At 45.5% G+C, this 26106-nt stretch overlaps 1 protein-coding gene across 1 annotated transcript in view; it reads left to right on the plus strand.

The window, feature by feature from the left end:
• The window catches only part of COL6A1 (collagen type VI alpha 1 chain), a 55489-nt gene that overhangs the window by 17090 nt on the left and 12293 nt on the right, over positions 1 to 26106 (plus strand). Inside the window, exons 15-34 of the mRNA XM_088476385.1 lie at positions 301 to 363; positions 708 to 770; positions 3429 to 3482; positions 3579 to 3614; positions 5039 to 5101; positions 6845 to 6907; positions 11359 to 11421; positions 15329 to 15391; positions 16572 to 16622; positions 17806 to 17841; positions 17951 to 18013; positions 19103 to 19168; positions 19590 to 19625; positions 20028 to 20064; positions 21128 to 21136; positions 21554 to 21687; positions 22448 to 22557; positions 24421 to 24604; positions 24680 to 24860; positions 25483 to 25512. Of these exons, the coding sequence (XP_088332511.1) occupies positions 301 to 363; positions 708 to 770; positions 3429 to 3482; positions 3579 to 3614; positions 5039 to 5101; positions 6845 to 6907; positions 11359 to 11421; positions 15329 to 15391; positions 16572 to 16622; positions 17806 to 17841; positions 17951 to 18013; positions 19103 to 19168; positions 19590 to 19625; positions 20028 to 20064; positions 21128 to 21136; positions 21554 to 21687; positions 22448 to 22557; positions 24421 to 24604; positions 24680 to 24860; positions 25483 to 25512 (1405 nt within the window). The remainder of the gene's footprint in view (positions 1 to 300; positions 364 to 707; positions 771 to 3428; positions 3483 to 3578; positions 3615 to 5038; positions 5102 to 6844; positions 6908 to 11358; positions 11422 to 15328; positions 15392 to 16571; positions 16623 to 17805; positions 17842 to 17950; positions 18014 to 19102; positions 19169 to 19589; positions 19626 to 20027; positions 20065 to 21127; positions 21137 to 21553; positions 21688 to 22447; positions 22558 to 24420; positions 24605 to 24679; positions 24861 to 25482; positions 25513 to 26106) is intronic.

Here is a 26106-nt window from a genome sequence, read left to right on the forward strand (position 1 = left end):
CTAATTGTACAGTAGTAATGGGTGACTTTTTGTACATTTACCAAGTATTCCATTAAACAGTACATAATTTATGTATACTGGGAGATCAACCTGGGGATAATGGTTGTTGCTTTGATGCCATCCGTATTCAAATTTCTGTAGATATGCAGGCCATGAAAGGTTCAGAGGTCCATCTAATTCAGAAACTTTGGGTTCCAAAAAGATATGCAACGGAGAGAATATGGGATCCCTAGTGATCGATTTTCAAATCCAGTGTGCTTTTTTTACCTGCAAATAAATGTTGACCTGTTTTCTTTATAGGGAGAATCTGGACCGCCTGGACCCAAAGGAGACCCCGGGTCATATGGAGTAAAAGGAACTAAGGTAAATATACTTATTCTTATACCCATGAAAGGGAGACCCTAAATTGACAGACAAGAAGACCAAGAAGGTCACCTGGCACACAATACACATAGAACAGGTAATAAGAAATATATACACCAAAAGAACCAATGGGTTCCTCTTAATTACTCATTCAAAGGTGGAAAGAAAAACAGACCATTACACACCAGACAGTGACACAAACTGGTGCAAAATCAATGTCGCTAAATATATATAGAGAATGATAATGCATACAGCAAAATAAGCACGGGTAAAGTATGCATGCATTGGTCAAACATACAAACTGCTGCCCAGCTTTGGTTACAACACATTTATTATCTTTGCAGGGAGATCCTGGAGCCCCTGGGACTGCTGGAAAATCTGGTAGTGTTGGAAATACGGGTGACAAGGTAAGATCTTAGGAGATCCATTGAGGATGTTGGTATATCAGTAAATACACATCTCAACACTTACATAGTCATCAGAATTGACAAAGCCTTAGGATATAAAAGTAATAAGCATTAAGCATGCAAACTCATAGTACAGCTAAGCTAATGGAGCAAAAAGTAAAGACTGTGCTTATCTTTCTTCATTTATGGACATTATATGACCTGTGCTTGACTAGTTAGTGTTGACACAGGGGAGAAATGAAAGACCCTTCTTATTTATTCTTCCAAACTCTCCCGAAACCCCCATATGTTCCCATTCATCTAATATAATAAAGAGCCATATAAGCTTCTAAAACAGACAAATTGTGTAGTTGCCCATATCAACCAATCAGATTCTGTCTATCATTATCTAGAATGCAATAGAGAAATGATAGCTAGCATCTGCTTGGTTGCTATGGGCAACACCACCTCTTGTCTGTTTTAGAAGGGATAGTAAATCTACCCCTTGGCCTTATTATGACATAACCACCAATTATATACTCTACTCATTGTAAATTAATGACATTATTGATGAATCCATAGTTTCCAATTAAACAAATTAGGAACTGACTGATAAATACAGTAAATGAGCCCCAACGGTGAATCCATGTGTATTAATAATGAATATATGATTAGCCTTGGTACATCTATGGCTTTCCATGATGATTTTATGGATTCTAATGATAAATTCATGGCAAAGTCACATTATAAAATTATAATCCAAAAAAAACCCACATTATAAATCTATGGTTTTAAATGTTGAATTTATGGCTTCTTTCTAATCATGATAAAAGGTTTTCAGTGCTGAATATATTTCTTTAAATTATGAATGAATAGCTTGACTAACAATGATAAATCCATGACTTCCACTCTGACTTATCTATGACTACCAATGACACATCTCTGCATACCTTTATTATGATAGATCTGTGATTAGAAATGCTGATCTTATGATGAACCAATAAAAACCAATGTTATATTTGGGACTGCTAATTATGAACTCATAGCTTCTTATGATGAATTAATGACTACCAGTTATAAGTTCATGGGTTTCAATGATGGTTCCAGAGCTTCCAGTGATGGATTCATGGCTTCTAATGATAGCTCCATGGCTTCCAATGATGGATTCATGGCTTCCAATTGTGGCTCCATGGCTTCCAATGATGGCTCCATGACTTTCAGAGATGGATTCATGGTTTTCAATGATGGATTCATGACTTCCAATGATGGCTCAATGGCATCCAATGATGGCTCCATAGCTTTCAATGATGGCTCCATGGCTTCCAGTGATGGCTCTATAGCTTCCAGTGATGGATTCATGGCTTCCAATGATAGCTCCATGGCTTCCAACAATGGGTTCATGACTTACAATGATGGATTCAGGTCACCCAATGATGAATTAATTGCTTCCAATGATTGCTAAATGACTTCCAATGTTGGCTCAATGGCTTCCATTAATGGATTCATACTTTCAGTGATGGATTAATGGCTTCACTCTATGGCTTCCAATGATGGGTTCCAATTATGGATCCAGAGCTTCTAGTGATAGATTCATGGCTTCCAGTGATGGCCACATGGCTTCAAATATGGATTCATGGCTTCCAATGACAGATTCATGGCTTCCAATGATAGCTTTATGGCTTCCAATGATGGTTCCATGGCTTCCAATTATGGATTCATGACTTCCAATGATGGCTCAATTGCATCCAATGATGGCTCCATAGCTTTCAATGATGGCTCCATGGCTTCCAGTGATGGCTCTATAGCTTCCAGTGATGGATTCATGGCTTCCAATGATAGCTCCATGGCTTCCATTGATGGCTCCATGGCTTCCAACAATGGGTTCATGACTTACAATGATGGATCCAGGTCACCCAATGATTAATTCATTGCTTCCAATGATTGCTAAATGACTTCCAATGTTGGCTCAATGGCTTCCAGTAATGGATTCATACTTTCAGTGATGGATTAATGGCTTCCAATGATGGCTCTATGGCTTCCAATGATGGGTTCCAATTATGGATCCAGAGCTTCCAGTGATAGATTCATGACTTACAGTGATGGCCCCATGGCTTCCAATGATGGAGTCAGGGCTTTCAATGATGGACTCATGCCTTCCAGTGATGAATCCATGGCTTCTTATGTAGGATCAATCACTATCAAAGATAATTCCATTGTTTCCTATGTTAAAGCCATGGATCCCAATGATGATTTTGTCGCTTCTTATGATGACGACCAATGCCAAATGCATGGCTTCCCAAGATAAATACATGGCTTTGAAGTATACAAAATATAAATTCTGTGAAAAATGAAAAGCAAATGTAACTAAAACTAAATCTTGAATCTAAGTAAGCCAACTAACACATTCTTAGAAAAGATATCATACGTTCTATTTGCTATATGTTATAATTTGCCAGCACAACATGGAAAAAACATAGAGGTGGGAAACATACTGCATATCATCAATAAGTAGAAAGGAGCCTTGAACCAGAAATCTTTTTAATATTTATGTGTTCCAGCCTTAAACAAGATCTCCTCAAATTCAACTGTTTTATACAATTAGTTTTATTGCAATCTTTATTCTGTCACTGTGTTCCAAACTTTTTGGTTTCAATAAACATGATCATGGTTATATTACAGGGAGACCCTGGATCAAATGGACCATCAGGAGAGAAAGGGGAATCAGGTGACGAGGTAAGTGGCTGTAAGGACATATACCATATAACAGATTGCAATTGGAGATTTACTGGTAGCTTTAAAGTTTTTGATTATTGATTTTGGTCTTTGCAGGGAAATGCTGGACCTGATGGGCCTTCAGGTGAACGGGTAAGAGAAATCACAAAATTATGAATTCTGTCACAGATCAAAGCCACATTAGGGGCTTTATTCTGCGCAAATGGTCGATGTTTTTCATTGTGCATTGTCATTTGGACGTATTATGGGAGTGCCATGGATATGTTGCAGAAATGGTTGCAAACTCAGAAACGTAATCATTTACATTGGAGGAAATACTCTGATGGCGAATCTACATCTAGCATGGAGCTGGTGCAAGTTTAATAGTGTGACCGATGTTTACATCTAAAGACGCACCAGTTGGTATTCTAGTGTCTATAGATACTCAAAGTGTGGGTCTCAGTGCTTGCACATTCAGATGCACGCTTGTACATCAAAAGGGCTGATAATAGCATTAGCATAAAGTCACAGGTGGGACTTCGGCAAAAGACGCTAAAGCGGTAACGGCAGCATGCCATTCTGAATCGGGCCTTAAATGCACAAGGCGCAAAACAGAATCCATGTTGAGAAAGAATAGAGTTATGTTCCAATATACAGTAACCCCTGAACAGAATAGTATAGCAGAGAGTAAGAAGTATGATCTTTGATGCAGGCATGCCACTGACATACTGTGGTTAAGTAAAAATTACACAGTTATATCCACAGTAGGCTGCAGAGAAAATTCATATCACCAGTGGGACAGAAAGAAGCCTGAGCTTCAGCATATTAGAATATTTAGAAGCAAGGCTTATGAACATGCTCCAAAAGAAAAGAGTACCAAATTGGAAGATCGTGCAAAAGAATACATTCTATTAGGATACAGCAACAGCATAAACTAATACAGACTTCTACTACCAAGTCACAACTTTGAGGAACTCAGATATTAGACTAACATGATAAGTTGTTGTCAAGTAGGATAATTGAAGTAATGATTATTCATATGCTTATTAATAATTACTGTAGCTGCAGGTGTGAAGAATGTTTGTGTTTTGCTAAATTCTGCAGGAATTTAAAAAACAGACATAGAAGGCAGGACACTGGAAGGTAACGGCTGGTCAGATGGGACTTAATTAGGGGTGTGGGACTGGAGTCACTGCCCAGGGTGCAAGGATCCATCGGGGCAGCACTGTTGCTGCCCCACTGGCACCTTTATCTTGTCTTGCAGGGTGCCAGGAAGGGCATCTTGCAGTCTGTATAGCCATTAGGCATGATTTTAGAATGTCCACAGTCCCGAGTGTCATGTCACGATGCCCTAAATAAAACACCTGATCAATGTCTAGAATAATGCACTGATGTGAATCGGAATAGGTGTATTACCCTAAATAACTATAAAATACATATGAACCACCCAATACGTCCTAATATTTTCAACAACCTGAGACATATAGTCATATAGTCATATGCCATTATGTATATCAATGTATGTAATTTGTATAAGATTATAAAATGTTGTTCTAATTGTTCTTCATTTTCAACAGGGAGGTCCAGGAGAGCGGGGTCCTCCTGGGGTATCTGGTGTGCGAGGACCTAGAGGAGACAAGGTAGTGGTTATGTAGAGTTTGCACTCAGTCTCTTAGCCACTGGCCGAAAAGAAGAATAAATGTAAAAGTAGAATATTTTTATCCAAATCCCCCCATCCTAAAACGTCCTTCCTGTTTTCTGTGTTCTTGGGTGAGCAGGGCCTCAGTCATAAGCCTTAGTTTCTGTAGAAACAAAGTTTATCCTCCCAAATACTGCCCCAGCAACCAAATAAGCAGTTACAGATCTATAATGGGTGCAGCGTCCTGGGCAGCTACACACCCTGCACCCAGGAGACATTTGTCAGCGTGTCTGTGCAGTGCCATATTTCCAGGGATATAATCAGAAAGATAGAGCCAGCACAGGAGATTGCAAAGACTTTGGCACCACTGGGAGCAAGTATAGGGGAGGGGCCTTGCCTGGTGGGGGAGGGAAGGAGGGGTGCGGGCAGCTGAATTTGGGCCCTCTCATCTCTTAAATAAGCTTGCATTCTATGTATTGATTACAGTATTGATAAAGAGTAATCCCTATGTTACAGATGTACTATAATTGCCAGAATCTAATGGATCCCATTGACCCTTTGGAGCCATGTAATAACTACATTACTATAGAAATAATGAAAGTTATATTTTATCTTGATCTTTGTCACAAGAGTGCCCCGTTACAGAGTTCTTTACCCATCACCTCTCACCTTGTGTCTTTGAACTACATTGTAATCTCTGTTAATAAAAGACAAAAGGTCAGATTTATTATGGATCGTATATGCAACAGCGTACACAGGGCCTGATTCAGACCCGCTCGCAAGCGCTATGCGATGGTCGATGGTGGGGCACTACGCACGCGCGGCGTGCGCAAGCCCCGGAGCGAGTGAGAACTTCACTCGCTCCGGGGGGCTTGCTACAATCAGGGCGGCTGTTGATGTTGATCGACAGCTCGCCTCGTTTTGTAGGCGGGGTGGGGGTGGGGGGGGGGTGGCAGGACAAACGGAGGCGTTCCTGAAGGAACGCCTGCCGTTTGTGGGCAGCCCCAATGACATCACCAGTGATGTCAGTAGTGAGTTTCCGGCTCTATTAGAGCCGGAAGCTCACTGGGGCTTGCGGCAGACGAGACCCTACCACAAGGGTCTCATCGCAAGCGCGATGGTCGCGACCATCACCTGGCCGCTCGCAAAAGCTGTGGGTGGTCACCCACAGCTTAGAGAGTGGCCAGGAGGCCGACTTAAAAAAAAAATAGCGGCTGCCTTCATTCAGAGCTAACGTTCGCTTTTTGCGAGCGGCTCTGAATGAGGTCCATAGATCGGCCGATGGTTTGTACTGCGCATGCATATGCACCGCAGTGCGCATGCCTGAGTTAGCATTGCGATCACACTGCGATCATGTACGCAGATACAAAGCCATCGCAGATGGAGGGACGGGACGTCAGCGTTTGTGGGTGGTGACGGGGGAGTGGTTGGAGAAACGCAAGCGTGCCTGTCCGTTTGAACGCCGTTTCCTGGACGTGCATGAATTAGCCACTGTGACGGCATACGCAGCTTGTGTACTCACTGCGTGCAACGACAGATGCCATTTTCCGAGTAAGGTCATGGCTGCTGTAATTGTGCGTGACGGGCCGATGTTACTCAATGTTACCGATGTATATGCAGGTCTGTGTGTGTAATCAGGACCATAATACTTTTATTCATTCATTAGTTAATCAATGTTACCGACTTTGTTACTGTGTATGGTCAGTGCATAACGGAGTATCTGCTTTTTTTTTTTTATTTCTAGGGAGAAGCAGGACAGGCAGGAGACCAAGGACGGGACGGGCCTGTTGGTCCCAGTGGAGAACCAGTAAGAGATGATAGTTGTATTTAATTCACCTCAGCCCTATATGTGACTGTATATCAGTCTCTCAGCAGATGCCAGAGCCCACAGGCAGGGCCGGCTCTTGGGGTGCTCGACCAGTGTGGTCGAACAGGGGCGCCACCCCATAGAGGGTGCACCCCCTCCCAACATCCCGATTTCAGCGGGACAGCACTCTCCCGCTGTTCCACCTGTGGGCCGAAGTGTCCCGTGGGTGGTCAAATCGGGAGTTTGGGAACCCCCTCCGCCGCAGCTGTGCAGCGGTGCCAGACCACGGAGTAGCCAAATGGATGCCGCGTGCATGCGCCCGGTATCCATTCAGTGCCGGGAGAGGGCTGGGGGAATCCCAGCTAGTGACGGCTCTCTCCCAGCCTGACGTTACACGGCAGGGGTGCCGGGCGGGCACACCCCCAAATAACATCACTTAGGGGACATGGCCTTTGGTAATTAGACCACGCCCCCATTTTTGGGCGCACGCGCCTAGTGGCGCTTTACACCGAGCCAGCACAGGGCGCGGCTACCCCTGGAGCCAGCCCTGCCCAAAGGGACATATAGAATTAAAGTGTTTCAGAATCTTACTGTAAGGAATGGAAATGAAAATGAAAATACAAAGACAATTGCCCTCGACTAGGACCAGCATACTTTCTTTTATGCCATGAAATTCTATTTCTATGTAGCCACAAGTAAATTCTCAGCCTATTGCCCACTTTTTATTACCTTTGTTACACATAGTAAAGAAGGCTACGCCCTGATCGGTTAATGACATGTCCAAATCTTACAAGTCCCCACCCATTTTACTATATATCACACCCCCTATGACTTCTGCAAATCAGGGCATTTGGGAGGTAGTAAGGTCCTCATATATAGCACCATTATGTACTTGTGTAAAGTACAATGTACTGCCCTGTGATATATTATTCTTCTAGTTGACCTTTGACATCCGGTGAACTTTATTACTTGGTGATACAATGAATAAGAGTTAAAGAGTTATTCATTTTGAACATTGGCCCTGGAAAGTCTGCACTGCTAATACATACAGACGTGTCCACATCAGCAGCGGCTCCTGCCCTCTTACCCGAGGGGGGCTGCCGCTGCTGCTGGCCTGGGTCACGGCGCCTGCCCGTGTAATCTGGCAGGCTTCGGGACCGGCGCATGAGCGGCGGTGGTACAGCGCATGCGCACACTTAACACCAGCTTCTCAGGTCTGCATTGTTTGCAGCCCTGAGAAGCCCTGTAGGGCTGCCCGAAAGACAGAGCAGCGGCTTCCACTGGAAGCCGCTCTCTGCTGATCGCAGCTAGGACTGACAGGGGTAGGAGACTGCCTGTCTTCAGCATGACTGGCTGGTGGCGCTTCCAATGGGAAGCCACCTCCAATCACAGTGAAGCCAGTGCAGTCACAGACTGCACTGTGACTAAATGAGGCGGATTTTACTGGGCGGGGCTGCAGCCTCGCAGCCAGGTAAGATCCGCCACTGGTCCACATACATATTACTTTGTTATGTTTAACGCTACAAGCCGTGTTAAACTTAACACGTGACCGCTGTGCAACTGGGTGACGCAGAGCGTCTTTTCGTGCGACTTTTCACTTTAAAATGCGTCATAAAGTGATGCGAATAGGACGCACTAGCAGCTTCTGCTGATTAATATGATATGCAGCATGCCTATGTTCTGTGCATGACTACAGCTGTATCTGCATGCGAAATCCTACGTTACAGTGTCACAGCCACTGACTCTGTAATGTAGCATTCACATGGAGATACACAAGCAGTCGCACACAGAACATAGGCTGTATATCATTTTAATCAGCAGAAGCTGCTTGTGTGTCCCATTCGCTCTGCAGATAAGATGCATTTGAAGTTAGAAAGTCGCACAGCGCTCACATGTTTTGGTTACGCAACTTGTAGCGCACGGAGGATAGATGTATGCGGACACAGCGCTCACGTGTTATAGTTATGCAACTTGCAGCGTATTTACCAATATATCTTTATTCTTTTAGTACTATGATTTATTACTATGCCTTTATAAAGTTTTATGTTCCTAAATACATAGCTTCATCTTCTAAAAAAACAGCTTACTGTTTTTATCGAACTTTCTTCTTGCAAGAGCTCATCAATTTTCATTAAAAAAATACTTTCTATTTGATCTAATTTTCTCTTTGTGAAAAAACATTTCCATCTGAAAACTGTCTTATATAAACATTGGCAAAGCCCTTTCCCTGCACTCACTGTAAGGAGAAGCAGTAGCCGAGATGTTGGGGACATGAACCAGAAAATAAGTCAGAATGTTCCGAGTTTCAGAAACAGATTGGAGTTTCTCCATTGTAATGATAATAATAATAATCATATCTGTGTTTCTAACCAAATTACATTACAGATGTACTGAGCCTTGGAAAGAGATAATGTGGAGAGTGATAAAAGTACCAACCAATCAGCTCCTATCTGTCACGTTATGGGCTGTATTTGATAAATGACAGTTAGGAGCTGATTAGTTGATACTTTATAACTCTCCACTTTATCACTCTCCAAGGCTTAATTACATCTCCCCCATACTCTGTCCATGGCTGCATTGCTGTTAATCCCACAACTAGTAAAGAGGTGCCACCTTAGAAAGTGTTTAAGACAAAATGAAGGGGATTGAGCAGATTGTGAGCTGGTTTATTATCAGAAAGAAGAGCTCACGCACGCGAGGAATAAATTGATATAGGCCCTCATTCAGAGCCACTCGCTAGCGGCAGTACGCTCGTTCCGAGCGATGTTCGCACATCTGCGAATGCGTACGGATCGTTATACGCATGTGCGAACCAGTCAGTGCGGTCGAAATTCATGTGCTCGCAATATAGCGAATGCCTGCTATTTTGAGTGACAGAATGAGGCGTATGTGGGTGGTAACAGGGGAAGGTGCTTGAAAATGGGGAGTGGAGATCAGAACGCAGGCGTGCTTAAAGGACAAAACGGGCGTTTTATGGGTGTGCATAATTAATACAGCAGCGTCATTGACCACGTCACTGGGTTATTTTATAGCCAGAACTGCTCGCAAGATTGTGGTAGCAAAAACCAACCACAAGAATAGCGAGCAGTTCATACGCTGGTCGATGTACTCGATTAATCTAATAAATAGCGGACATGACGTATGGTGCGAGCGGCCAGGGGGCGTTTTTAACAAATAAACGAGCGTATGTTTTGCTCGCTCGTTCAGACTTAGAGGTGTGAACAGACTGCAATTTGCGAACGGATCATTTGAATAGCCACCCCTTGTTTTTGAACGAACGACCGCAAATAGCGAACGGCTCTGAATCAGGCCCATAGTTAGTAAGCAATGCTACTTATCTATTCAACAATGGTGCACTCCACATATTCCAGCTTCTGCTACCGTGTGAGACTACGTCCAAAGACCCGATGGGCACTTACTAAGGGGATAACAATACTCTGGAAACAAAAGCTGAAAGATATGGCCAGCACTTTTTATTAAATAGTTACATAGCACTGTATACTAAGCCAGCCTGCATCTCTTCTTTATCATAATAATAAGCCAGCTGTATAACTGCATGTATGTGCCTGGCTCTGACTGGAGGTATCATTGGAAGATAATTGACCAGCTGCAGAGGGATCTGAATGGGGCGGAGGGATCAGAGAGGGTCCCTTTTTGAAACCAGGGCTTCCTTCCCATAGGAAGGATCTGGGGTCCAGCACCAACGCCATCACGGCCTAGCTTCCCGGTGTCAAGTTGCAAAGATTTGTGAATAGGCCCCTTATTTTGGTAGTGCCATATGTGGGGCCAGGCTGCAGATCCAGTGCATGATGGTGTGAGATGCCGTATAGTGGGGACAGCAGGGCCGGTGCAAGGTTTCTCAGCATCCTAGGCAGTACTTCAACCTACTGCCCCAAACCACCATCAATGCCCACTTCCCAGCCCCTCAGATGAAAGTGCATCCAACACGTTCCATAGCTGCCACCTGCATCAAGTATAATTTTGTGGTAAGCAGGCTTAGTGTAGTCCCCACAGATTCCGGAACCCTAGGCAGCTGCCTAATGGTAGAGCCGGCCCTGGGGGCAGGGCCCATCAGACGCGGACTCAGTAGCAGCTGCGACCCCAGCAGTTACACCCTTACAGACAATGCGACTAAAGCTTTATGTAAGAGATCCCTCGTGGTCTTTCCAGTATGCTTACTGTATCATCCTTCTCTTCCATTGTCTTTTTCACATTCCCATCCCTCGCCCCCTGGACTCATCTCCTGCAGCTCTGCTCAGCGTCTTGTCAGGCTGTAGATAAGCTCAGAGAATTATAAGTACTTTCCCTTAATCTTATCAGCCTGACTTGTGGTTTCCTTTCTCTCAGAGTCATTTTCCACTTTCAAAATCTCTCAGTTTCATTGGTTGCGGATTTACGTTGGCTGATTTTATACTGTCTATGCCAGATGTAATTACTTATTGTTTTTAAAGGGTGAACCAGGGCCAGAAGGAGCCAAAGGATACAGAGGGGATGAAGGACCAAGTGGACCTGAGGTTAGTATACTGCTGAACGTAAAATAAAACACATTTCAGTAACAAAAGTAATTAAAGCAAAGATAGCGCACAATGGGCCTGATTCAGACCCGCTCGCGAGCGCTATTCTCTCGCAAGCGGGTCAATGGTGGCCCAGAGAGCATGCGCACGACGGAGCCGACTCCGTCGTGCACATGCGCGAGACCCGGATAGCGACGGGGAAGCCGTCGCTCCGGGTCTCGCTACAAAGGGGGCGTGCTGTCACTCAACATCGACAGCACGCCCCCTTTGTAGCGTTTGGTGGGCGGGCCGGGGGCGTGTCTGCCCAGACGGAGCCTGGGGCCGCCCCACTGACATCACAAGTGATGTCAGTGGGAGTGCTTTTGGCTCTGATAGAGCCAAAAGCACTCTTGGGTTTGCGGCAATGAGACCCTACCGCAAGGGTCTCGTCGCAAAGCCCGATGGTCGCGATGGTCTTGACCATCACGACCATCATCATGGACGCTCGCATAAGCTGTGGGTGGTAACCCACAGCTATGCGAGCGCCAAGAGGCCGCACCATTAAAAAAAAAAACGCCCTGATTCAGAGCTCTGAATCAGGCCCAATGTTTCTTGCAATGTCAGAGAAGAACCATGAGAATGATTGGTAAGCAGTTAACTGATTGGATAATTATAGTATTACGTCACACTTGTCTACTCTCCTGCAATGTCCGGAGTAGACCCGCCTGGGTGGGCGTTTTGGGGGCTTGGTGATGTAAATACCGGTGAATTATGTAATCATGGTGCCGCCCCTCTGCTGCCCAATGCCACCAACCACAGCATTGACAGCAGGGGCCGGGACTACAACTATGCAAATCGCTGCACTACGCATCCTGTATTTCCCTCCACTATCTTCCCTGCTGGATCTCCTAGAAGGGAGACATGCACAGAGTAGGCAGATGTGTATTACATGCACTGGTATAATGCATACTTGACTACTTTTGAAAATGCAATTCTGGGAGATTGTGAAAGCAGCACCTATGAGCGTGGCAGTGAAGTGGGCGTGTACTGCTACATCTGACAGGCGTGTCATAAATCTGACTTACATCCAAATGTAAATGAGCCAATAAGCAGTTAGAAAACACACTGATACTTTTCAGAAAATGCATGTAGCCATAGGGATCATTGTGCCTTATATAACCAATGCAGGGAAATTACACTAATGATCCTATTCAGGGGCGTATCTATAATGGGTGCAGGGTGTGCGGGGCACACGGGCCCCTGGATCCAGGGGGGCCACACCGCACACCCTGCACCCATATTTTCTAATACTTACCTCACCGAGGTCCCTCGTCGGGGGTCTCAGCCCTGCACAAAATGCCGGAAAATGGCCTCCGACGCCACTTTCCCGGTGTTTTGCGCATACGCAGTGAGGAAATATCAGAGAAAATGGGGGCCGCGCCATTTCCCCAGCGACTTGCTCATGCGCAGTAGACTCTGGGCACAGACTAGTGCCCACAGTCTACTGATGCTGCGGCCTCCGGCGGTCTGCCTTCAGTCTGCTGGCAGCTGCCGAGGAGAGAGGAGGGGGCCCCAGATGGGGAATGGACATGGCCCCCTCCTCTCATAATACACTCCTGATCCTAATGGAATGTATATCTCTTTTTTTAAACACAGTTTCATAATGGGGGTAACGGGCGTATCTATAATGGGTGCAGGGTGTGCGGTGCACAATTTGAAGCAGCTGTCTCAGACAGAAAGTTATGAGGCAGCAAATGAAGGCGTAGTCATTCCCCTTTTTAATGTTAAATGTAGTTCCTACAAGTCATTTTTGCTTTCTGGGCTTTATAACTATTTATTGTGCTGGAGTATTTCAAATGCAAAGAAAAGAAATATGTTAGAATAAGATTCAGTAAAATTTTTTATGATGGTGTTAGCACTTAGCAGTAAGCCGGGTATCACCAAGAGAGGACGGACATTTTTTACAGTGCTTTTACCTGCTCTTTAATACATGTAACGACCATTGCTTCTAGTGGCACTATACCCATTGACAATGTTACTTGCATTTCAGTGCGGTAGCATTTTCCATGTTGTTGCGTTTGCTGCAGAAACCTACAGTATGCTTTGAAACTAGTAAACACACACAAATTTATATACAGTACATTTTCACTAGTGTTTATTTTCCCCTGTTAAAAGTAGATGCCAGTGGCGGTGAGGTCATTGAATGATGCAAATATTGCCCACTAAGGTTGAGAAGGGCACTGGACCTGATTCTGATTTGTACTCAAACCCGATGGTTTGCGTGCAACTCCGATGGTTTCCGATCGGCATATGTGTGGGTTCTGTACTGTGCATGTGTCGGTCTGCCTATGAGAGAGTCACAGTGCCCCCAATCATTCTGCAGCTCTTTGGGGACGGGGATGGGCTGGTGATTGCCAACGGCCCAGAAAACGGAGTGACGGCCCACTTTCCTGGGCATGCTGAGGCCAGTGCCTGCATCTACTCAGATGGCCGATGGTAACTCAGAGTGATCCGATGCCGCAAGATGCGGCATCGGATCACTCTGAGTTACCATTGGCCATCTGAGTAGATGCAGATAATTAGCAATAATTAGCATATTATTGCACAGCCACTGCGTACAAAGGGCCTGATTCAGCAAGGATCGCCATTGCGCATGCAGCTGCGAATCCTTACGGAACGCAGCTGCGAATGTATGCTAATGCTTGCCACATCGCAGCGGGGCATAGAGAGATGCCCACTGTCGCACTCCAGCGCATACATCGGTACCATCGAAGCACATCGGCCCCTCACGCGCAATTTACACCAGGTCTGACCAGCTGCAGAAACTGCAAGTCTCGTCGCACGCAGTGAGTACTCAAGGGGAGTATGCAATTGCAGTGGCTTATTTATGCACGGCCATGAAACGGCGTTCAAATGGACAGACACGCCTGCGTTCTTATGACCACTCCCCCATCACCACCCCCAAACACTCACTGCCTGTCACTCACTCTGCGATGGCTTCCTCTGAGCATCCGTAATCGCAGTGCGATCGCAGCGCCGCACGCGCAGTGTGGCTTTTACGCATGCGCACTAGTGATCAATCGGCCAATCTGCGTATGAAGTTGCATCTGCGAACGCCGCTGAATCAGGCAAAAAGTCTCAGCACCTGTGCAATAACGTAAAACTCTCAATCAGGCCTACAGCGCATTTTATATTAAAATATTGCCCACTAATGTATTAAGGTTGAGAAGGGCACTATCCACAGGCCTCAGGCAGCTTATCTAGTTTTTTAGCCCCCTCCCCCTTGGCCATGTACCTTCCAATTAGGCCACTCCCTCTAGCATCTCAGCGAACTCAGGTCAAAAGTCTGCAAGTATGAGTGAATTTTTTTATTATTGTTTTACTCATTCTTTCTACTGGAGGCAGACATTTTGTGGGCTTACCCAGCATTCACTGCTTCAGTTCATCCAGTGTCCCAGTGATGTCACTAGTTCCCAATGACTTGACAGACTCAGGCTGCATCCTCATGATTAATAGTTCCACACGCAAAATGGCTGCCCCTGTTCTGTGTCGGCAAGGAATACATTTTGAAGAAAATATGTTGGGGACCTCTACATACTCTGGGCGCCAATGCATTGTGTCATATAGAACGCACATCAGGTTCTGTTCTGAAATACGTCATTTATTCTTGATGGCATATGTCGTCTATTGTTCCGTGCTGTGTCCTCTGCATATTGTGCTCTGCAGTGTGCTCTGAATTAGGGGGGGGGGGGGGGAATGTCCAGAGTGTGACTTGATGAGCTGCTTTTGATTTCCGCTGGACTCTCCGGCATCTGGAATCATCTGCAGCTGTTTCCTGTGTCTCTCTGTTTCCCATTAGCTATAAATCCTTTTTTTTTTTTTCCTCTTTCATTTCTACTTATTTTTGGCTTTATTATTTACTGCTCAGGGGCCTAAAGGACCAAGAGGAGCTAAAGGATTACCCGGAGAACAAGGAGTGGCAGGCGATAGGGTGAGTGCTACAAAGAGGAGCGATAAGTGCTGGGAACATGACGAGCGTAGGAGTGTTCTTTATATATATTTGTATGTACTGTTGTGTTTTATGCTGAGAGGTGGACCAGACTTCCGTGTGTTCTTCTGGGACAGAAAGGTTTTATGAGCGCTGAATACAGTGTCGGACTGGGGCATGAAGAACCCACCAGGGGAATGTAGTGGTAAGGGCCAATGTTTAAGGGGGTGGTCATCCAGCAGAGAGGGTGTGGGCAGCCACCACAGAGGCTTGGCCAACCATTAAAGAGGACATACTTTGGACCTCTGGTGGCAGTGGCGTAAATTCATCCCAGACGCCCGGAGACAAGTTATAATTTTGTGCCCCCCCGTCGAAGCAGCTGACACTTTAGTATAGCAATTCGCATGCAGATAGGCGATAGATAGATGAAGGTAGCAGCTGATGGTCTGACATGGGGCTCTCCACTAGTGTATGGTGGCTTCTCAGGTGCCGGGAAGGGGTTTGGGTGGCCGTGACGGTACACAGTTACAGCCCTAAGTTGGGTGAATATGTTGTGGACAATGGAGGAGGTGCCCCTTCAGAGCTGGAGCCCGGCGGCAGGCACCTCCGTTATCTCCCATAGTTCTGCCCCTGCCTGGTGTAGTTTCTATAGATAAGAACCAAGCACCCATATTCATCAGTGGTCCTGCTCCAGCAGGTAATTGAGCCTCTAATTAACTATGTATATTTTTTAGTGGACAGTCTGGGACCTGACCTCTAGAGGATGTCTCATCCGTATTCCGGCTCTGAGACTAATCACGGCCGAACCCAGGTCCCCTTGTTGACACTCCCTGTCCCCCCCTAGCTTTGCCCAAGGATCCCTATATATAGAAAGTAGGCAGTGATGTAAGAATGTAATAGTGTATATATATTTGTAAGTCAGATTTTTTGCACGTAGACAATTTTTGTACAGTTAGTGGTATGACATCGAGGGAGTAGCATTAAATATTTGATGTACAGTAGATCTCACCTTACTATACTAATGACATCTTATGTACTAAACTAAGAGACTGTTTTTACATTATTTTTTTACATACTTGGTCTATATTACATTAAAATGTATATATGTGTATGAGTAACCAGTATGTCATAATAGTACCATACTATTATCCCCCCCCTAACATTGGATTTTTTTTGTCATTAGGGAGAAGATGGTCTTCCAGGAAATGGTACCGATGGCTTCCCTGGATTCCAGGTGAGCTTGTGGATCAAGTGTTGGCCTGATATCCCTGATGGTATAAATCTCATCTACTGAGCTCTACCGACTTTACCAGCTTAAATACTCCTGGGTGTACGAGTACTGTCACCTTGCTGAGGGTGAATGGCTTCTATGTTTGCGGAAGAGTATGTGTGGCTGCTTTTTATACAGGTCAGGTTCTCAGCCAGAGGGGGACACGATCTGTAACTTTTATCATTCCTAAAGGCAAATGAGGGACGGTGAGATACAGCCTTAGGGTATTAGCGGTTACACGCCACCATCCCGCAGATCACACCGAAGGGCGCCATGTGGCCTCCATGTTAGGTCGACTTTTGGGCCAGATTGAACTCTTGTCAGAACAAACAAACCAGGGCACTGATTTACAGGGCATGCCATAGAATCATGTCATTCGGAGGTGCCCAGACAATAATCCTTGTTTAACTGGTTAAACCTTGAGCTGCCCCCTGGTAACAGAAGGCCTGAATAATACTAATAGTGTTCATGTCATTAGCAGGAGGCCCCAGTATCTACCAGGCAGGGATGCACATTTTTATTCTCCTACTTTTCTGTTTTCTCTCTTTAATCATACTGCTTATCAGTTTAGTGATGCACTCTAAAGACGACACCTAGAGGGTTATGAGATTGTATTCTGTAAACAGTTTATTTAATATGAACTAATTGTGAGCTGGCTCAGATTAGTAGTAGCCATGCTTGACAGAAGTCAGTCCCTAAGGATATGACAGAGACCATATAAAAGGTTCTGTTATCAGCATTTTACAAAGTAAAGATGATGGGCCAAATGTAATATCCCGCGATTTGCAGGAGCCAGCGCTATTCCAGCAACATAATCCCTAAATTTAAATCGGCAATTAGTTTAAAATGGCAAATCTAACCTGGTTTTGCCTTTCAACGAATTACCGCTTAAAAGCTGATAGCTCTCTTCCTGGAAATGCATCGGCTACCGCAAATTGCGGGCTATTACATTTGACCTGATGCATATTTTAACTCCTGTACAATACTCAATTATCTTTTTGTCAGGAAGACACACTTTATAGACCCTTTATAGAAGTAGATGATGAGAAATTGAAGGAGTTATCAATATAATAAGGGTTTTATGACAAAATATCAATAGCAGAAGATGTCACTGGTCTGTTGGTAAAAGCTTCTGTGTCTGTTCTAGGGATACCCTGGCGGTCGGGGAGACCGTGGACAAAATGTAAGTAAATGCTCTTTTGTCAGAACACAGACTCAACTACTTATCCCTAAAGGATTTGTGTATAGACGCTAGTGCTGAATATCTAAATGTACCATGTTATCTCCTGCAGGGGACAAAGGGCTATCCTGGACCAAAAGGAGATGAAGGGGACGCTGGAGATCCTGGTGATGATGTAGGTGCCGTGAATGCAACAATTCTTACACTGATTATGCTCCAATGCGATGGGGACTGCGATCACAGTCACTACGCAGACCCATCGCAGAGGGATTGACAGGAAGTACCGTTTGCGGGAATGGTGACGGGGAGGTGGTCGGCGAAACGCAGACGGTCCAGTGCATTTGAACGCCGCTGCAGGGGCGTGCATAAATTGTCCCCTGCGATGCCATACGCAGTTTGCGTACTCACTGTGTGGGATGAGGTTAGCAATTCCTGAGTAAGGTCAGCCCTTGCGCAAGTGTGCGTGAGGTAGCGATGGTGGACGTCATCGGGGCTCCGGCCAGTTGAGTAAGCCTCAGATTACTAAGACCGGACGGCTTGCAAACCCATGACGCTGCATTGATCAAAGCAGATCATGGGCTGGCCACTCCCGGAAAAACGGGGCGCAATGCCCTTTAAATGCCTCTGCCTGTCAATCCGGCAGAGGCATTCAAGGTCTGCGTGCGACTACACAGGACCCATTCCGCACACTCGCAGAATGGATCCTGCGCACGAGCAGATTCCCAATAATGCAATAACTTGCGTGCACTGCTAAATCAGACCCCGTCAGGGTTGCCTACCTTTAATATTCTCTTCCCGGGAGAAGCCCGGGTAAGAGAAGCAGCAGGGGGCCGACGGGGGTGGGGCTCGACGATTCGCGTCATTAAGCCACGCCCCCTCACGGTAAAATTTCCGCGATTGGGCACAATTTACATAGGGGGCGGGGCCAAATGCTGTGATTCATGCAGAATCACAGATTAAGCCCCGCCCCCTTCACGGAGACCCGCGATTGCCGCGGGTATTCTCCTAATTCTGCCCACTTCACTAGGAAGTGGGCAGAATGCGGGAGAAATGCCTACCCTTCCGGGGGTGCGGGGGGTTACCCGAAAAATCGGGGGCCTCCCACGAAAACCGGGAGGGTAGGCATGTATGCCCCAAGTACATACTTCTGATGTACACATGGATTTGCATTCTTCGTATCCATTTTACTTCAATGCTTCGTTGCATGTTAAATAAATAACTACTTAAACCCTTGACAGGTATTATTTATCTTTTTTCCCCCCAGAATCCTGCTACAGGCCCTAAAGGATTGAATGGAGCGAAGGGCTACAGAGGCCCAGAAGGACCACCGGTGAATATTGCAGTACAAATTCTACCTGCAGACTATCTGATAATAATTCGTGCTCTGAACCCAGGGCATATCTAATATTACATTCATTGTGACGGAACCACAGCAATTAGCTTTAATCTGCTTAGCGCAAGTTAGAAAATGAAAGCAAGTGTTTGATTGGTTGCTATGATATGGTACACCTACTGTAAATGTATTGCTAGGAAATTGACTCTTTGCTTTATAAACTATAATAAAGTGTGCAGGTACTGTATACAGGCCAAGGTTTGGGATTGCTCATACAGATACTCTCTTAGTTCAGATTACAATTGGCATTTCACTGTCACTGCATTTTACACATTAATGCCCTTCTGTGCTCCCTGACTGACTTAATGGTCCTCATTTTGTTAATTGATTTTTTAACTTTGTTCATCTTTCCTTGTAGGGACTTCTAGGACCTCCAGGACCACCAGGACCAGATGTAAGTCACCTTTTATTCTTGATGGCACTGTTGTGGCATGTCATTTCCCTACTTCTCGGCACAATGAATTAGCCAATACTATAAGATTATGATGACAAATAATTGGAGACTCATAGCAAGGATTGCCAGATTTCACAACTACCGAGTGTGGTCACCCATCCATCGGTGATTCGTTATAGCCACTCTGTCTTGTTATACCCACCTTCTGTGCCAGAAGCTGGCATTAAGAGACTCCATACAGAAATACTAAGGCGGCATATGAAACACATGTTCCTAGTGACTCATTCTACATCTAAATCAGGAGCCTGGAAACTATTCAGTGTTAAAGACTTTTACTGTTTGTGGTCTGGTTTATACATTTAGTTACAATTTCTATTAATCGTTGTTATGTGTATTCGGCAGGAATGTGAAGTTCTGGACATTATAATGAAGATGTGCTGTAAGTACTAATCCAGTTGTATTCCCTTATTTGAGCCTCAGGGGTATCCCAAGCACATAAACATCTTTCATTAATTATGTTTCTAAAATGTTAGCTAAGGGGCATTTCTAGAGAGGAGGGGGTCCGTGTGCAGTCTCCGACCCAAGCCCCCTCCTCTCCGCCCGGCAGCGCACTGAGCTGTGCGCGGCCAGCGCCGGAGTTATAGACTCTGGACACTAGAGTGTGCCCAGAGTCTATAGTATATGCATAGATCACCGGGAAAATGGGCGTGGCAGCCATTTTCCCTGTGATGCGCATGCGCAAACGACGGGAAAATGACCGCCGTGGCCATTTTCCAGTCGTTTTATAGCATCGGACCCCCGCGCCGACGTGGGACTCCGGAGAGGTAAGTAACATTATGGGTGCAGGGTGTGCGGTGCGGGGCCCCCCTGGACCCAGGGGCCCATGTTCCCCGCACACCCTGCACCCATTATAGATATGCCCCTGGCCGGCACTCAAGATCCCTGCGGTCAGAATCCCGACTCCGGCATCCCAACAGGGATAGAATACCGCCAATTGTTGGTCAGTATTCCAACCCTCCCCCTCTCCCTACCCTAACCTCTCCCCTCTCCATCCCCAATGCCTTACCCTAACCTCCCCCTAGTGCCTAAACCTAATCTCCCCCTCCAAGCACCCTAAACCTAACTTAACTCTCCCCCCTTAGTGCCTAACCCTAACTCTCTCCCTATTTTCTAACCCTAACACTAACCCTCCCCCCAACCCCGCTACTTTCCTTCGGGATTCCAGAGGTCAGGATGCCGCCACTGGGATTCTGACAAGTGTCGGGATTAAGGTGCTGTCATTCTGAGCGCTGGAATCTCCTCCGTCAGGATATTGACCGCATCCCCTCAGTAAGAACTGTCCTCCCAACAGTCTGGAGAGCTGAAATGCTTCAGTTCTTGTCTGCTTGGTGGTGTCTGTGTGACTTCAGGCCAGCTCATTCTCCCCTGTATCTTACATGTTTGGTTGGCATATGACAATCTCTTTCTGATTGGTGTGTAACCTGTGTGTCTTTCCTTTTCAGCTTGCTGTGGTAAGTATGCATTGGTTACTAATGCATGTACACTTTGGTTTTCTCCATAGCCTAACCTACAAATGCTAGTATATACGTTATCCTCACTTCCAGTGTGCTCACACCATTTCAGACCTTATTCAGACTCATCTACTTATTTTCATTGCTTTCCATCAATATAATAAGAATGTCTGTTCCAATGTGCTGCCCGTCCATGCTCCTATCCAGTGTCATTCCATATACTTACTGCTACTTATTTAGCCTTTTCATATGTCCTGTACTCCTCCTGCTCCATCTGTCGGCTCCATCCCTGCTGCTCACACAGTGCACAGTATTTAGCAGAGAATGTGCTGTATAGCTGCAGAGAACTCTCCACGCCTCCTGCAATGTAGACTTTCTGCGATAGTCATTGTGTCTTCTCATCTGTGTGTCCTGCAGACTGCATCTGTGGTCCCATTGATGTCCTCTTCGTGGTTGACAGTTCTGAGAGTATTGGACATGCTAATTTCCAGATTTCCAAAGAGTTTATCATTAAGGTCATTGATCGGCTGAGTAGGGATGAACATGTCAAGGTGAGAAAACTCACGGCTTCACTGTTTTTGGACAAGAAAATAATACGTCACCAAACCATCTATTATGCAATGACGGGTTCTAGTTTCATCTTTACAGCATATGTTTCTCCTCTCTGGGAAAAGCCTGGAGGGGAGATGCAGCTGAACGCTTTCGGGGTTGGGGCCGACCTCTTCACATTATTTTAACCCCCTCCCTATGGACCCACGAGTTCTGGTATTATTTTCCCATCCTGCCCACTTTACTAGGAAGTGGGCGGGATGTGTAAGATCCGCCCACTCTTCCGGGGGTCTGGGGGACTACCAGAAAAATCAGGAGTCTCCCGCACCTCCGGGAGAGTCGGAAAGTAAGCTGTACAGAGTAAATGCTTCCATACCTACACAATATTAACATTCTCTTATAATGTTTCCATACATTTACTTTTACCATAATTGCAGTTATCATACACAAACTATTTACATATTTAAAACAATGCAATAGGCTCAGTTTTGCCATACTTGGCCACAAAATGGGTGTAAATTACTTTTAAAATCGCATTGATACCCCCTCTGTAGCCCCGTAGCGCCTCTCCAGGCGTAAGCAGGCGCAATTGGCAGATAGGCACAAGCCTGCATTGGCACACATGCGTGCATTCTCTTTGTAAGCATGTGCAGTGTAAATGTACGCTACACAAACTGGCGCACAGTAGGTTCATTGCTGCATCCAGACGAATGTTTCTATGACCTCACAATATGAACGTTCTCTTTGGGTCTCTAACCGCAGTTTGATGCTGGAGATTCTAGGATTGGAGTGGTGCAGTACAGTCACGGAAACACAGCAGAATCTGTAGCCATGGGCGATGCCAATATCAAGACCATCGGCCAGCTGAAGGAGTGAGTGAGGCCCTGACCCATTTTTTCAGCATGTCAGTGTTACTGTTTCCAGCATTACAAGCAAAAAAAGAAGATGGAACACTTAGCTTGCATAATTATCATACATAGGGCCATATTCAATTCCAGGCGAAAAGTCCTGTACTTTTCGCATGCCGGACTTTTCACAGACATCACTGGTTTTCAATGCGAAAAAGCATCGTGCGCGTGCCCGTTTTCCCCGTATTCAATTAGAAATCGTCGAAAACGGGACCCGGAGAAACTCTAACATGCGAAAAGTATTGTCAGATTTGGGGAAATCAGCCTGACACCCCCCAAAAGATGCACTGGCATTGGGGATCACTATAGATACCCCCAATAGGCCTGCTGATAGTATTTGGGGTACTTAAATTATCTCAATAGCTGCTATTTAGCATCTTTGCCGAAGTGGTGAAGAATAGCATTTAGCAGTTTTTTTGCAGAAAATAAGTAGTCCCAGCAAATTTGGGGTACATGAAAATGGGGGCTAGCATATTTTAAAGTTGCTAAAGTGTAGTTTTAAAAAACTTAAAAAATCCACCTGGCACAAGCACATGCAAACTTAAAAATAACTGGGGCATACTTGGGGCCCCCCTGGAGTCTATTTCGTTAGTTTTTAAGTTTGTCCCCCAACTTTGAACTTTTTCACCCCAAAAAGGAAAGTACTTTTTTGGGGTGATCTGAATTAATTTGAAACTTTTTTTAATGCAGTTTTCCTTTGGGGGACTGTCCCAAAGGTGCAGGGGGGGTTTCCGATGTTTGCACCCCAAAACCCCAATTCCGCACTTTTTTTCGACACCTGTTCATAGGTGAAATTTATTCGCCGGTCCCATTGCATTGAGTTTCCGCACCGGCGAAAAGTCTCCAGAATTGAATACGGAGGAAACTTTTCGCATGGCAAATGACGTCACTTGCGATACTTTTCCGCAGAAACTGACTTTTCGAACCTAATGGAATACAGCCCATAGTATAATACATAGGGGGAGATGTATCAAACCTTTGAGAGAGACAAAGTGAAGAAAGTTGCCCACAGCAACCAATCAACCTCTAGCTAACGTTTATTTAACATAGTCTTTGAAATGACAGTTAGGAGCTGATTGGTTGCTATGGGCAACTTCTACACTTTGGCCCTGATTCAGAGCCGGACGCGCTGACAGAGCGCTCGCTCTGAATCAGGGCCGGTCTTTTTTTTTTTTTTTAGAACGGCCTCCAGGCCGCTCGCATAGCTGTGGGTGACCACCCATTGCTGTAGCGAGCGGCCAGGAAGATGGTCGCGATGGTCAAGACCATCGCGACCATTGGGCTTGCGATGAGACCCTTGTGGTAGGGTCTCATTGCCGCAAGCCCCAGAGAGCTTTCGGCTCAAACAGAGGCGAAAGCTCTCCCACTGACTTCACTTGTGATGTCAGTGAGGCCGCTCCCAGACGGTAGGCGTTCTCCTCAGAACACCTCCGTCTGGGCAGCCACCCCCCGGCCCGCCCACCAAAGGGGGCATGCTGTCACTCATCATCGACAGCACACCCCCTTTGGTGCGAGACCCAGAGCGATGGCTTGCCCGTCGCTATCCGGGTCTCGCACATGTGCACGACGGAGCCGGCTCCGTCGTGCGCATGCGCTCTGGACCACCATCGACCCGGTTGCGAGCGCTCAGCGCTTGCGACCGGGTCTGAATCAGGCCCTTTATCTCTTGAAGGTTTGATGCATCTCCCCCAGTATCTGTCTTAATACCATCTACAACTGTACCCGCAAGAGTAATAGAAATCCGAGCTCATAATCGTCTACAGGATGGAGAATCCTTTTATCTTTCTTCTGCTGATGAGTTTGGATCTTGTTGCCTTCTTTCTGTAGGGCAATAAAGAACTTACGCTGGATCGCAGGTGGCACGTGGACAGGCACTGCCCTTGATTTTACTAAAGATAACATGATGAACCGGTTTGCGTCTGAGAAGAGAGTGGCACTTGTGTTGACAGATGGTCACTCTGATGTCCTGAGAGACCCCAAATCACTGGCAGCCCTCTGCTCAGTTACTCCAGTAAGAAGACCTCTATTACCTCTGTACCTCCTCCATGTATTATGGCATCTTGCTCATACTCTTTCTCTCCAACAGGTTGTTTCTGTGGGAGTCGGAGACATTTTCCAGTCTCCCGCCAACCCTGACCAACTAGCGGATATTGCGTGTACAAAATCATCACAAACGCATATAAAGAGCCTTTCTCTACAGAGGAACACCTATGCAGAGCTACTAGAAGATGGCTTCCTGCATAATCTGACTGCACATATCTGCAAAGGTAATGAAACGTGGCTGATGCAATGTATTTAAAGATACACACACACACATATATATATATTTTGTATTGTACAATAGCACAATCTAGTGTTTCCCGAACGTAAAAAGGATGCACTGTAAGATGTGGTGCTACACCCACCCATTCCCCAATAGTAACACCTCTGAAGTGCAACGCAGTTAATGGTGAATGATGGCGTGATAAACTTACCATGTGACCAGTGTTTGTTGGCGCCATATCTATAATACAAATTTGTTTTATGTGTACGATTAAGCTAATTGTTGATATAATAAAGTCTTTGCTCAGGGCTTTCTCAGTTAGGGGGGGTCTATGTTTTAAGCCTTGGAGAGAGATAAAGTGGATGGATATAAAGTACCAACCAATCAGCTCCTAACTATGTCAGGCTTGGTTTGAACAAAGATAGATAGGAGCTGATTGGTTGGTACTTTATCTCAGTCCGATTTCTCTCTCTCCAAGGCTTGGTACATTTCCCCCATATTCTGTTCACTTATAAACCCCTTAGTAAGATGGACTGGGGCATTTTGTACACAAGCTATGTGGCAGTAGCATTACAGCAGTCTAGATGGGAGTGGATCATGTGACCTTTCATTTTGCTTTTTTACAGACAAGAAATGCCCAGATTACACTTGTGCCAGTAAGTATTCCTTTCAATCATCTACAATGTCCAGGGTTAAAAATGTAAACTACACATATCATGGGTTCAGACAATTTTTTTATAGTAATGGATTCACCTATTATTCCCTATAGTGCATTGTAATTAAGGGGTCTATTTACTAAGCAGTGTTAGGAGACAGAGTGAAAAGTGATAAGGTGCCAGCCAATCAGCTCCTAACTGTCATCTCACAGGCTGTGTTTGAAAAATGACAGTTGGGAGCTGATTGGCTGGCACCTTACCACTTTTCACTCTGTCTCCTAACACTGCTTAGTAATTAGACCCCTAAGCCTCAATATACAATATCAGGTATAATAGATGTTACACATTGACATCATGTACTTGTGCAATCATTTTGCCTGCTCTCCCCTTCTTCACCCATTCACACTTATCTTTGGACTTTTTATTTTTATATATATATATTTTTTTTACCTAGAGGAATCCCAATCTAATAGCAACTAAAAAGCCAAATTTAGATGTGTCTACTACAGACTTGCCCACCCACACAGAACGGCCGGGAGGCTCCCGAAGCTCGGGTGGGGATCCCGGCCGCCTGGTAGAGTATTCAAGTCTCCC

This window comes from Taudactylus pleione, unplaced genomic scaffold (assembly GCF_031769625.1).
Source record: "Taudactylus pleione unplaced genomic scaffold, aTauple2 ptg000188l, whole genome shotgun sequence".
NCBI lineage: Eukaryota > Metazoa > Chordata > Amphibia > Anura > Myobatrachidae > Taudactylus > Taudactylus pleione.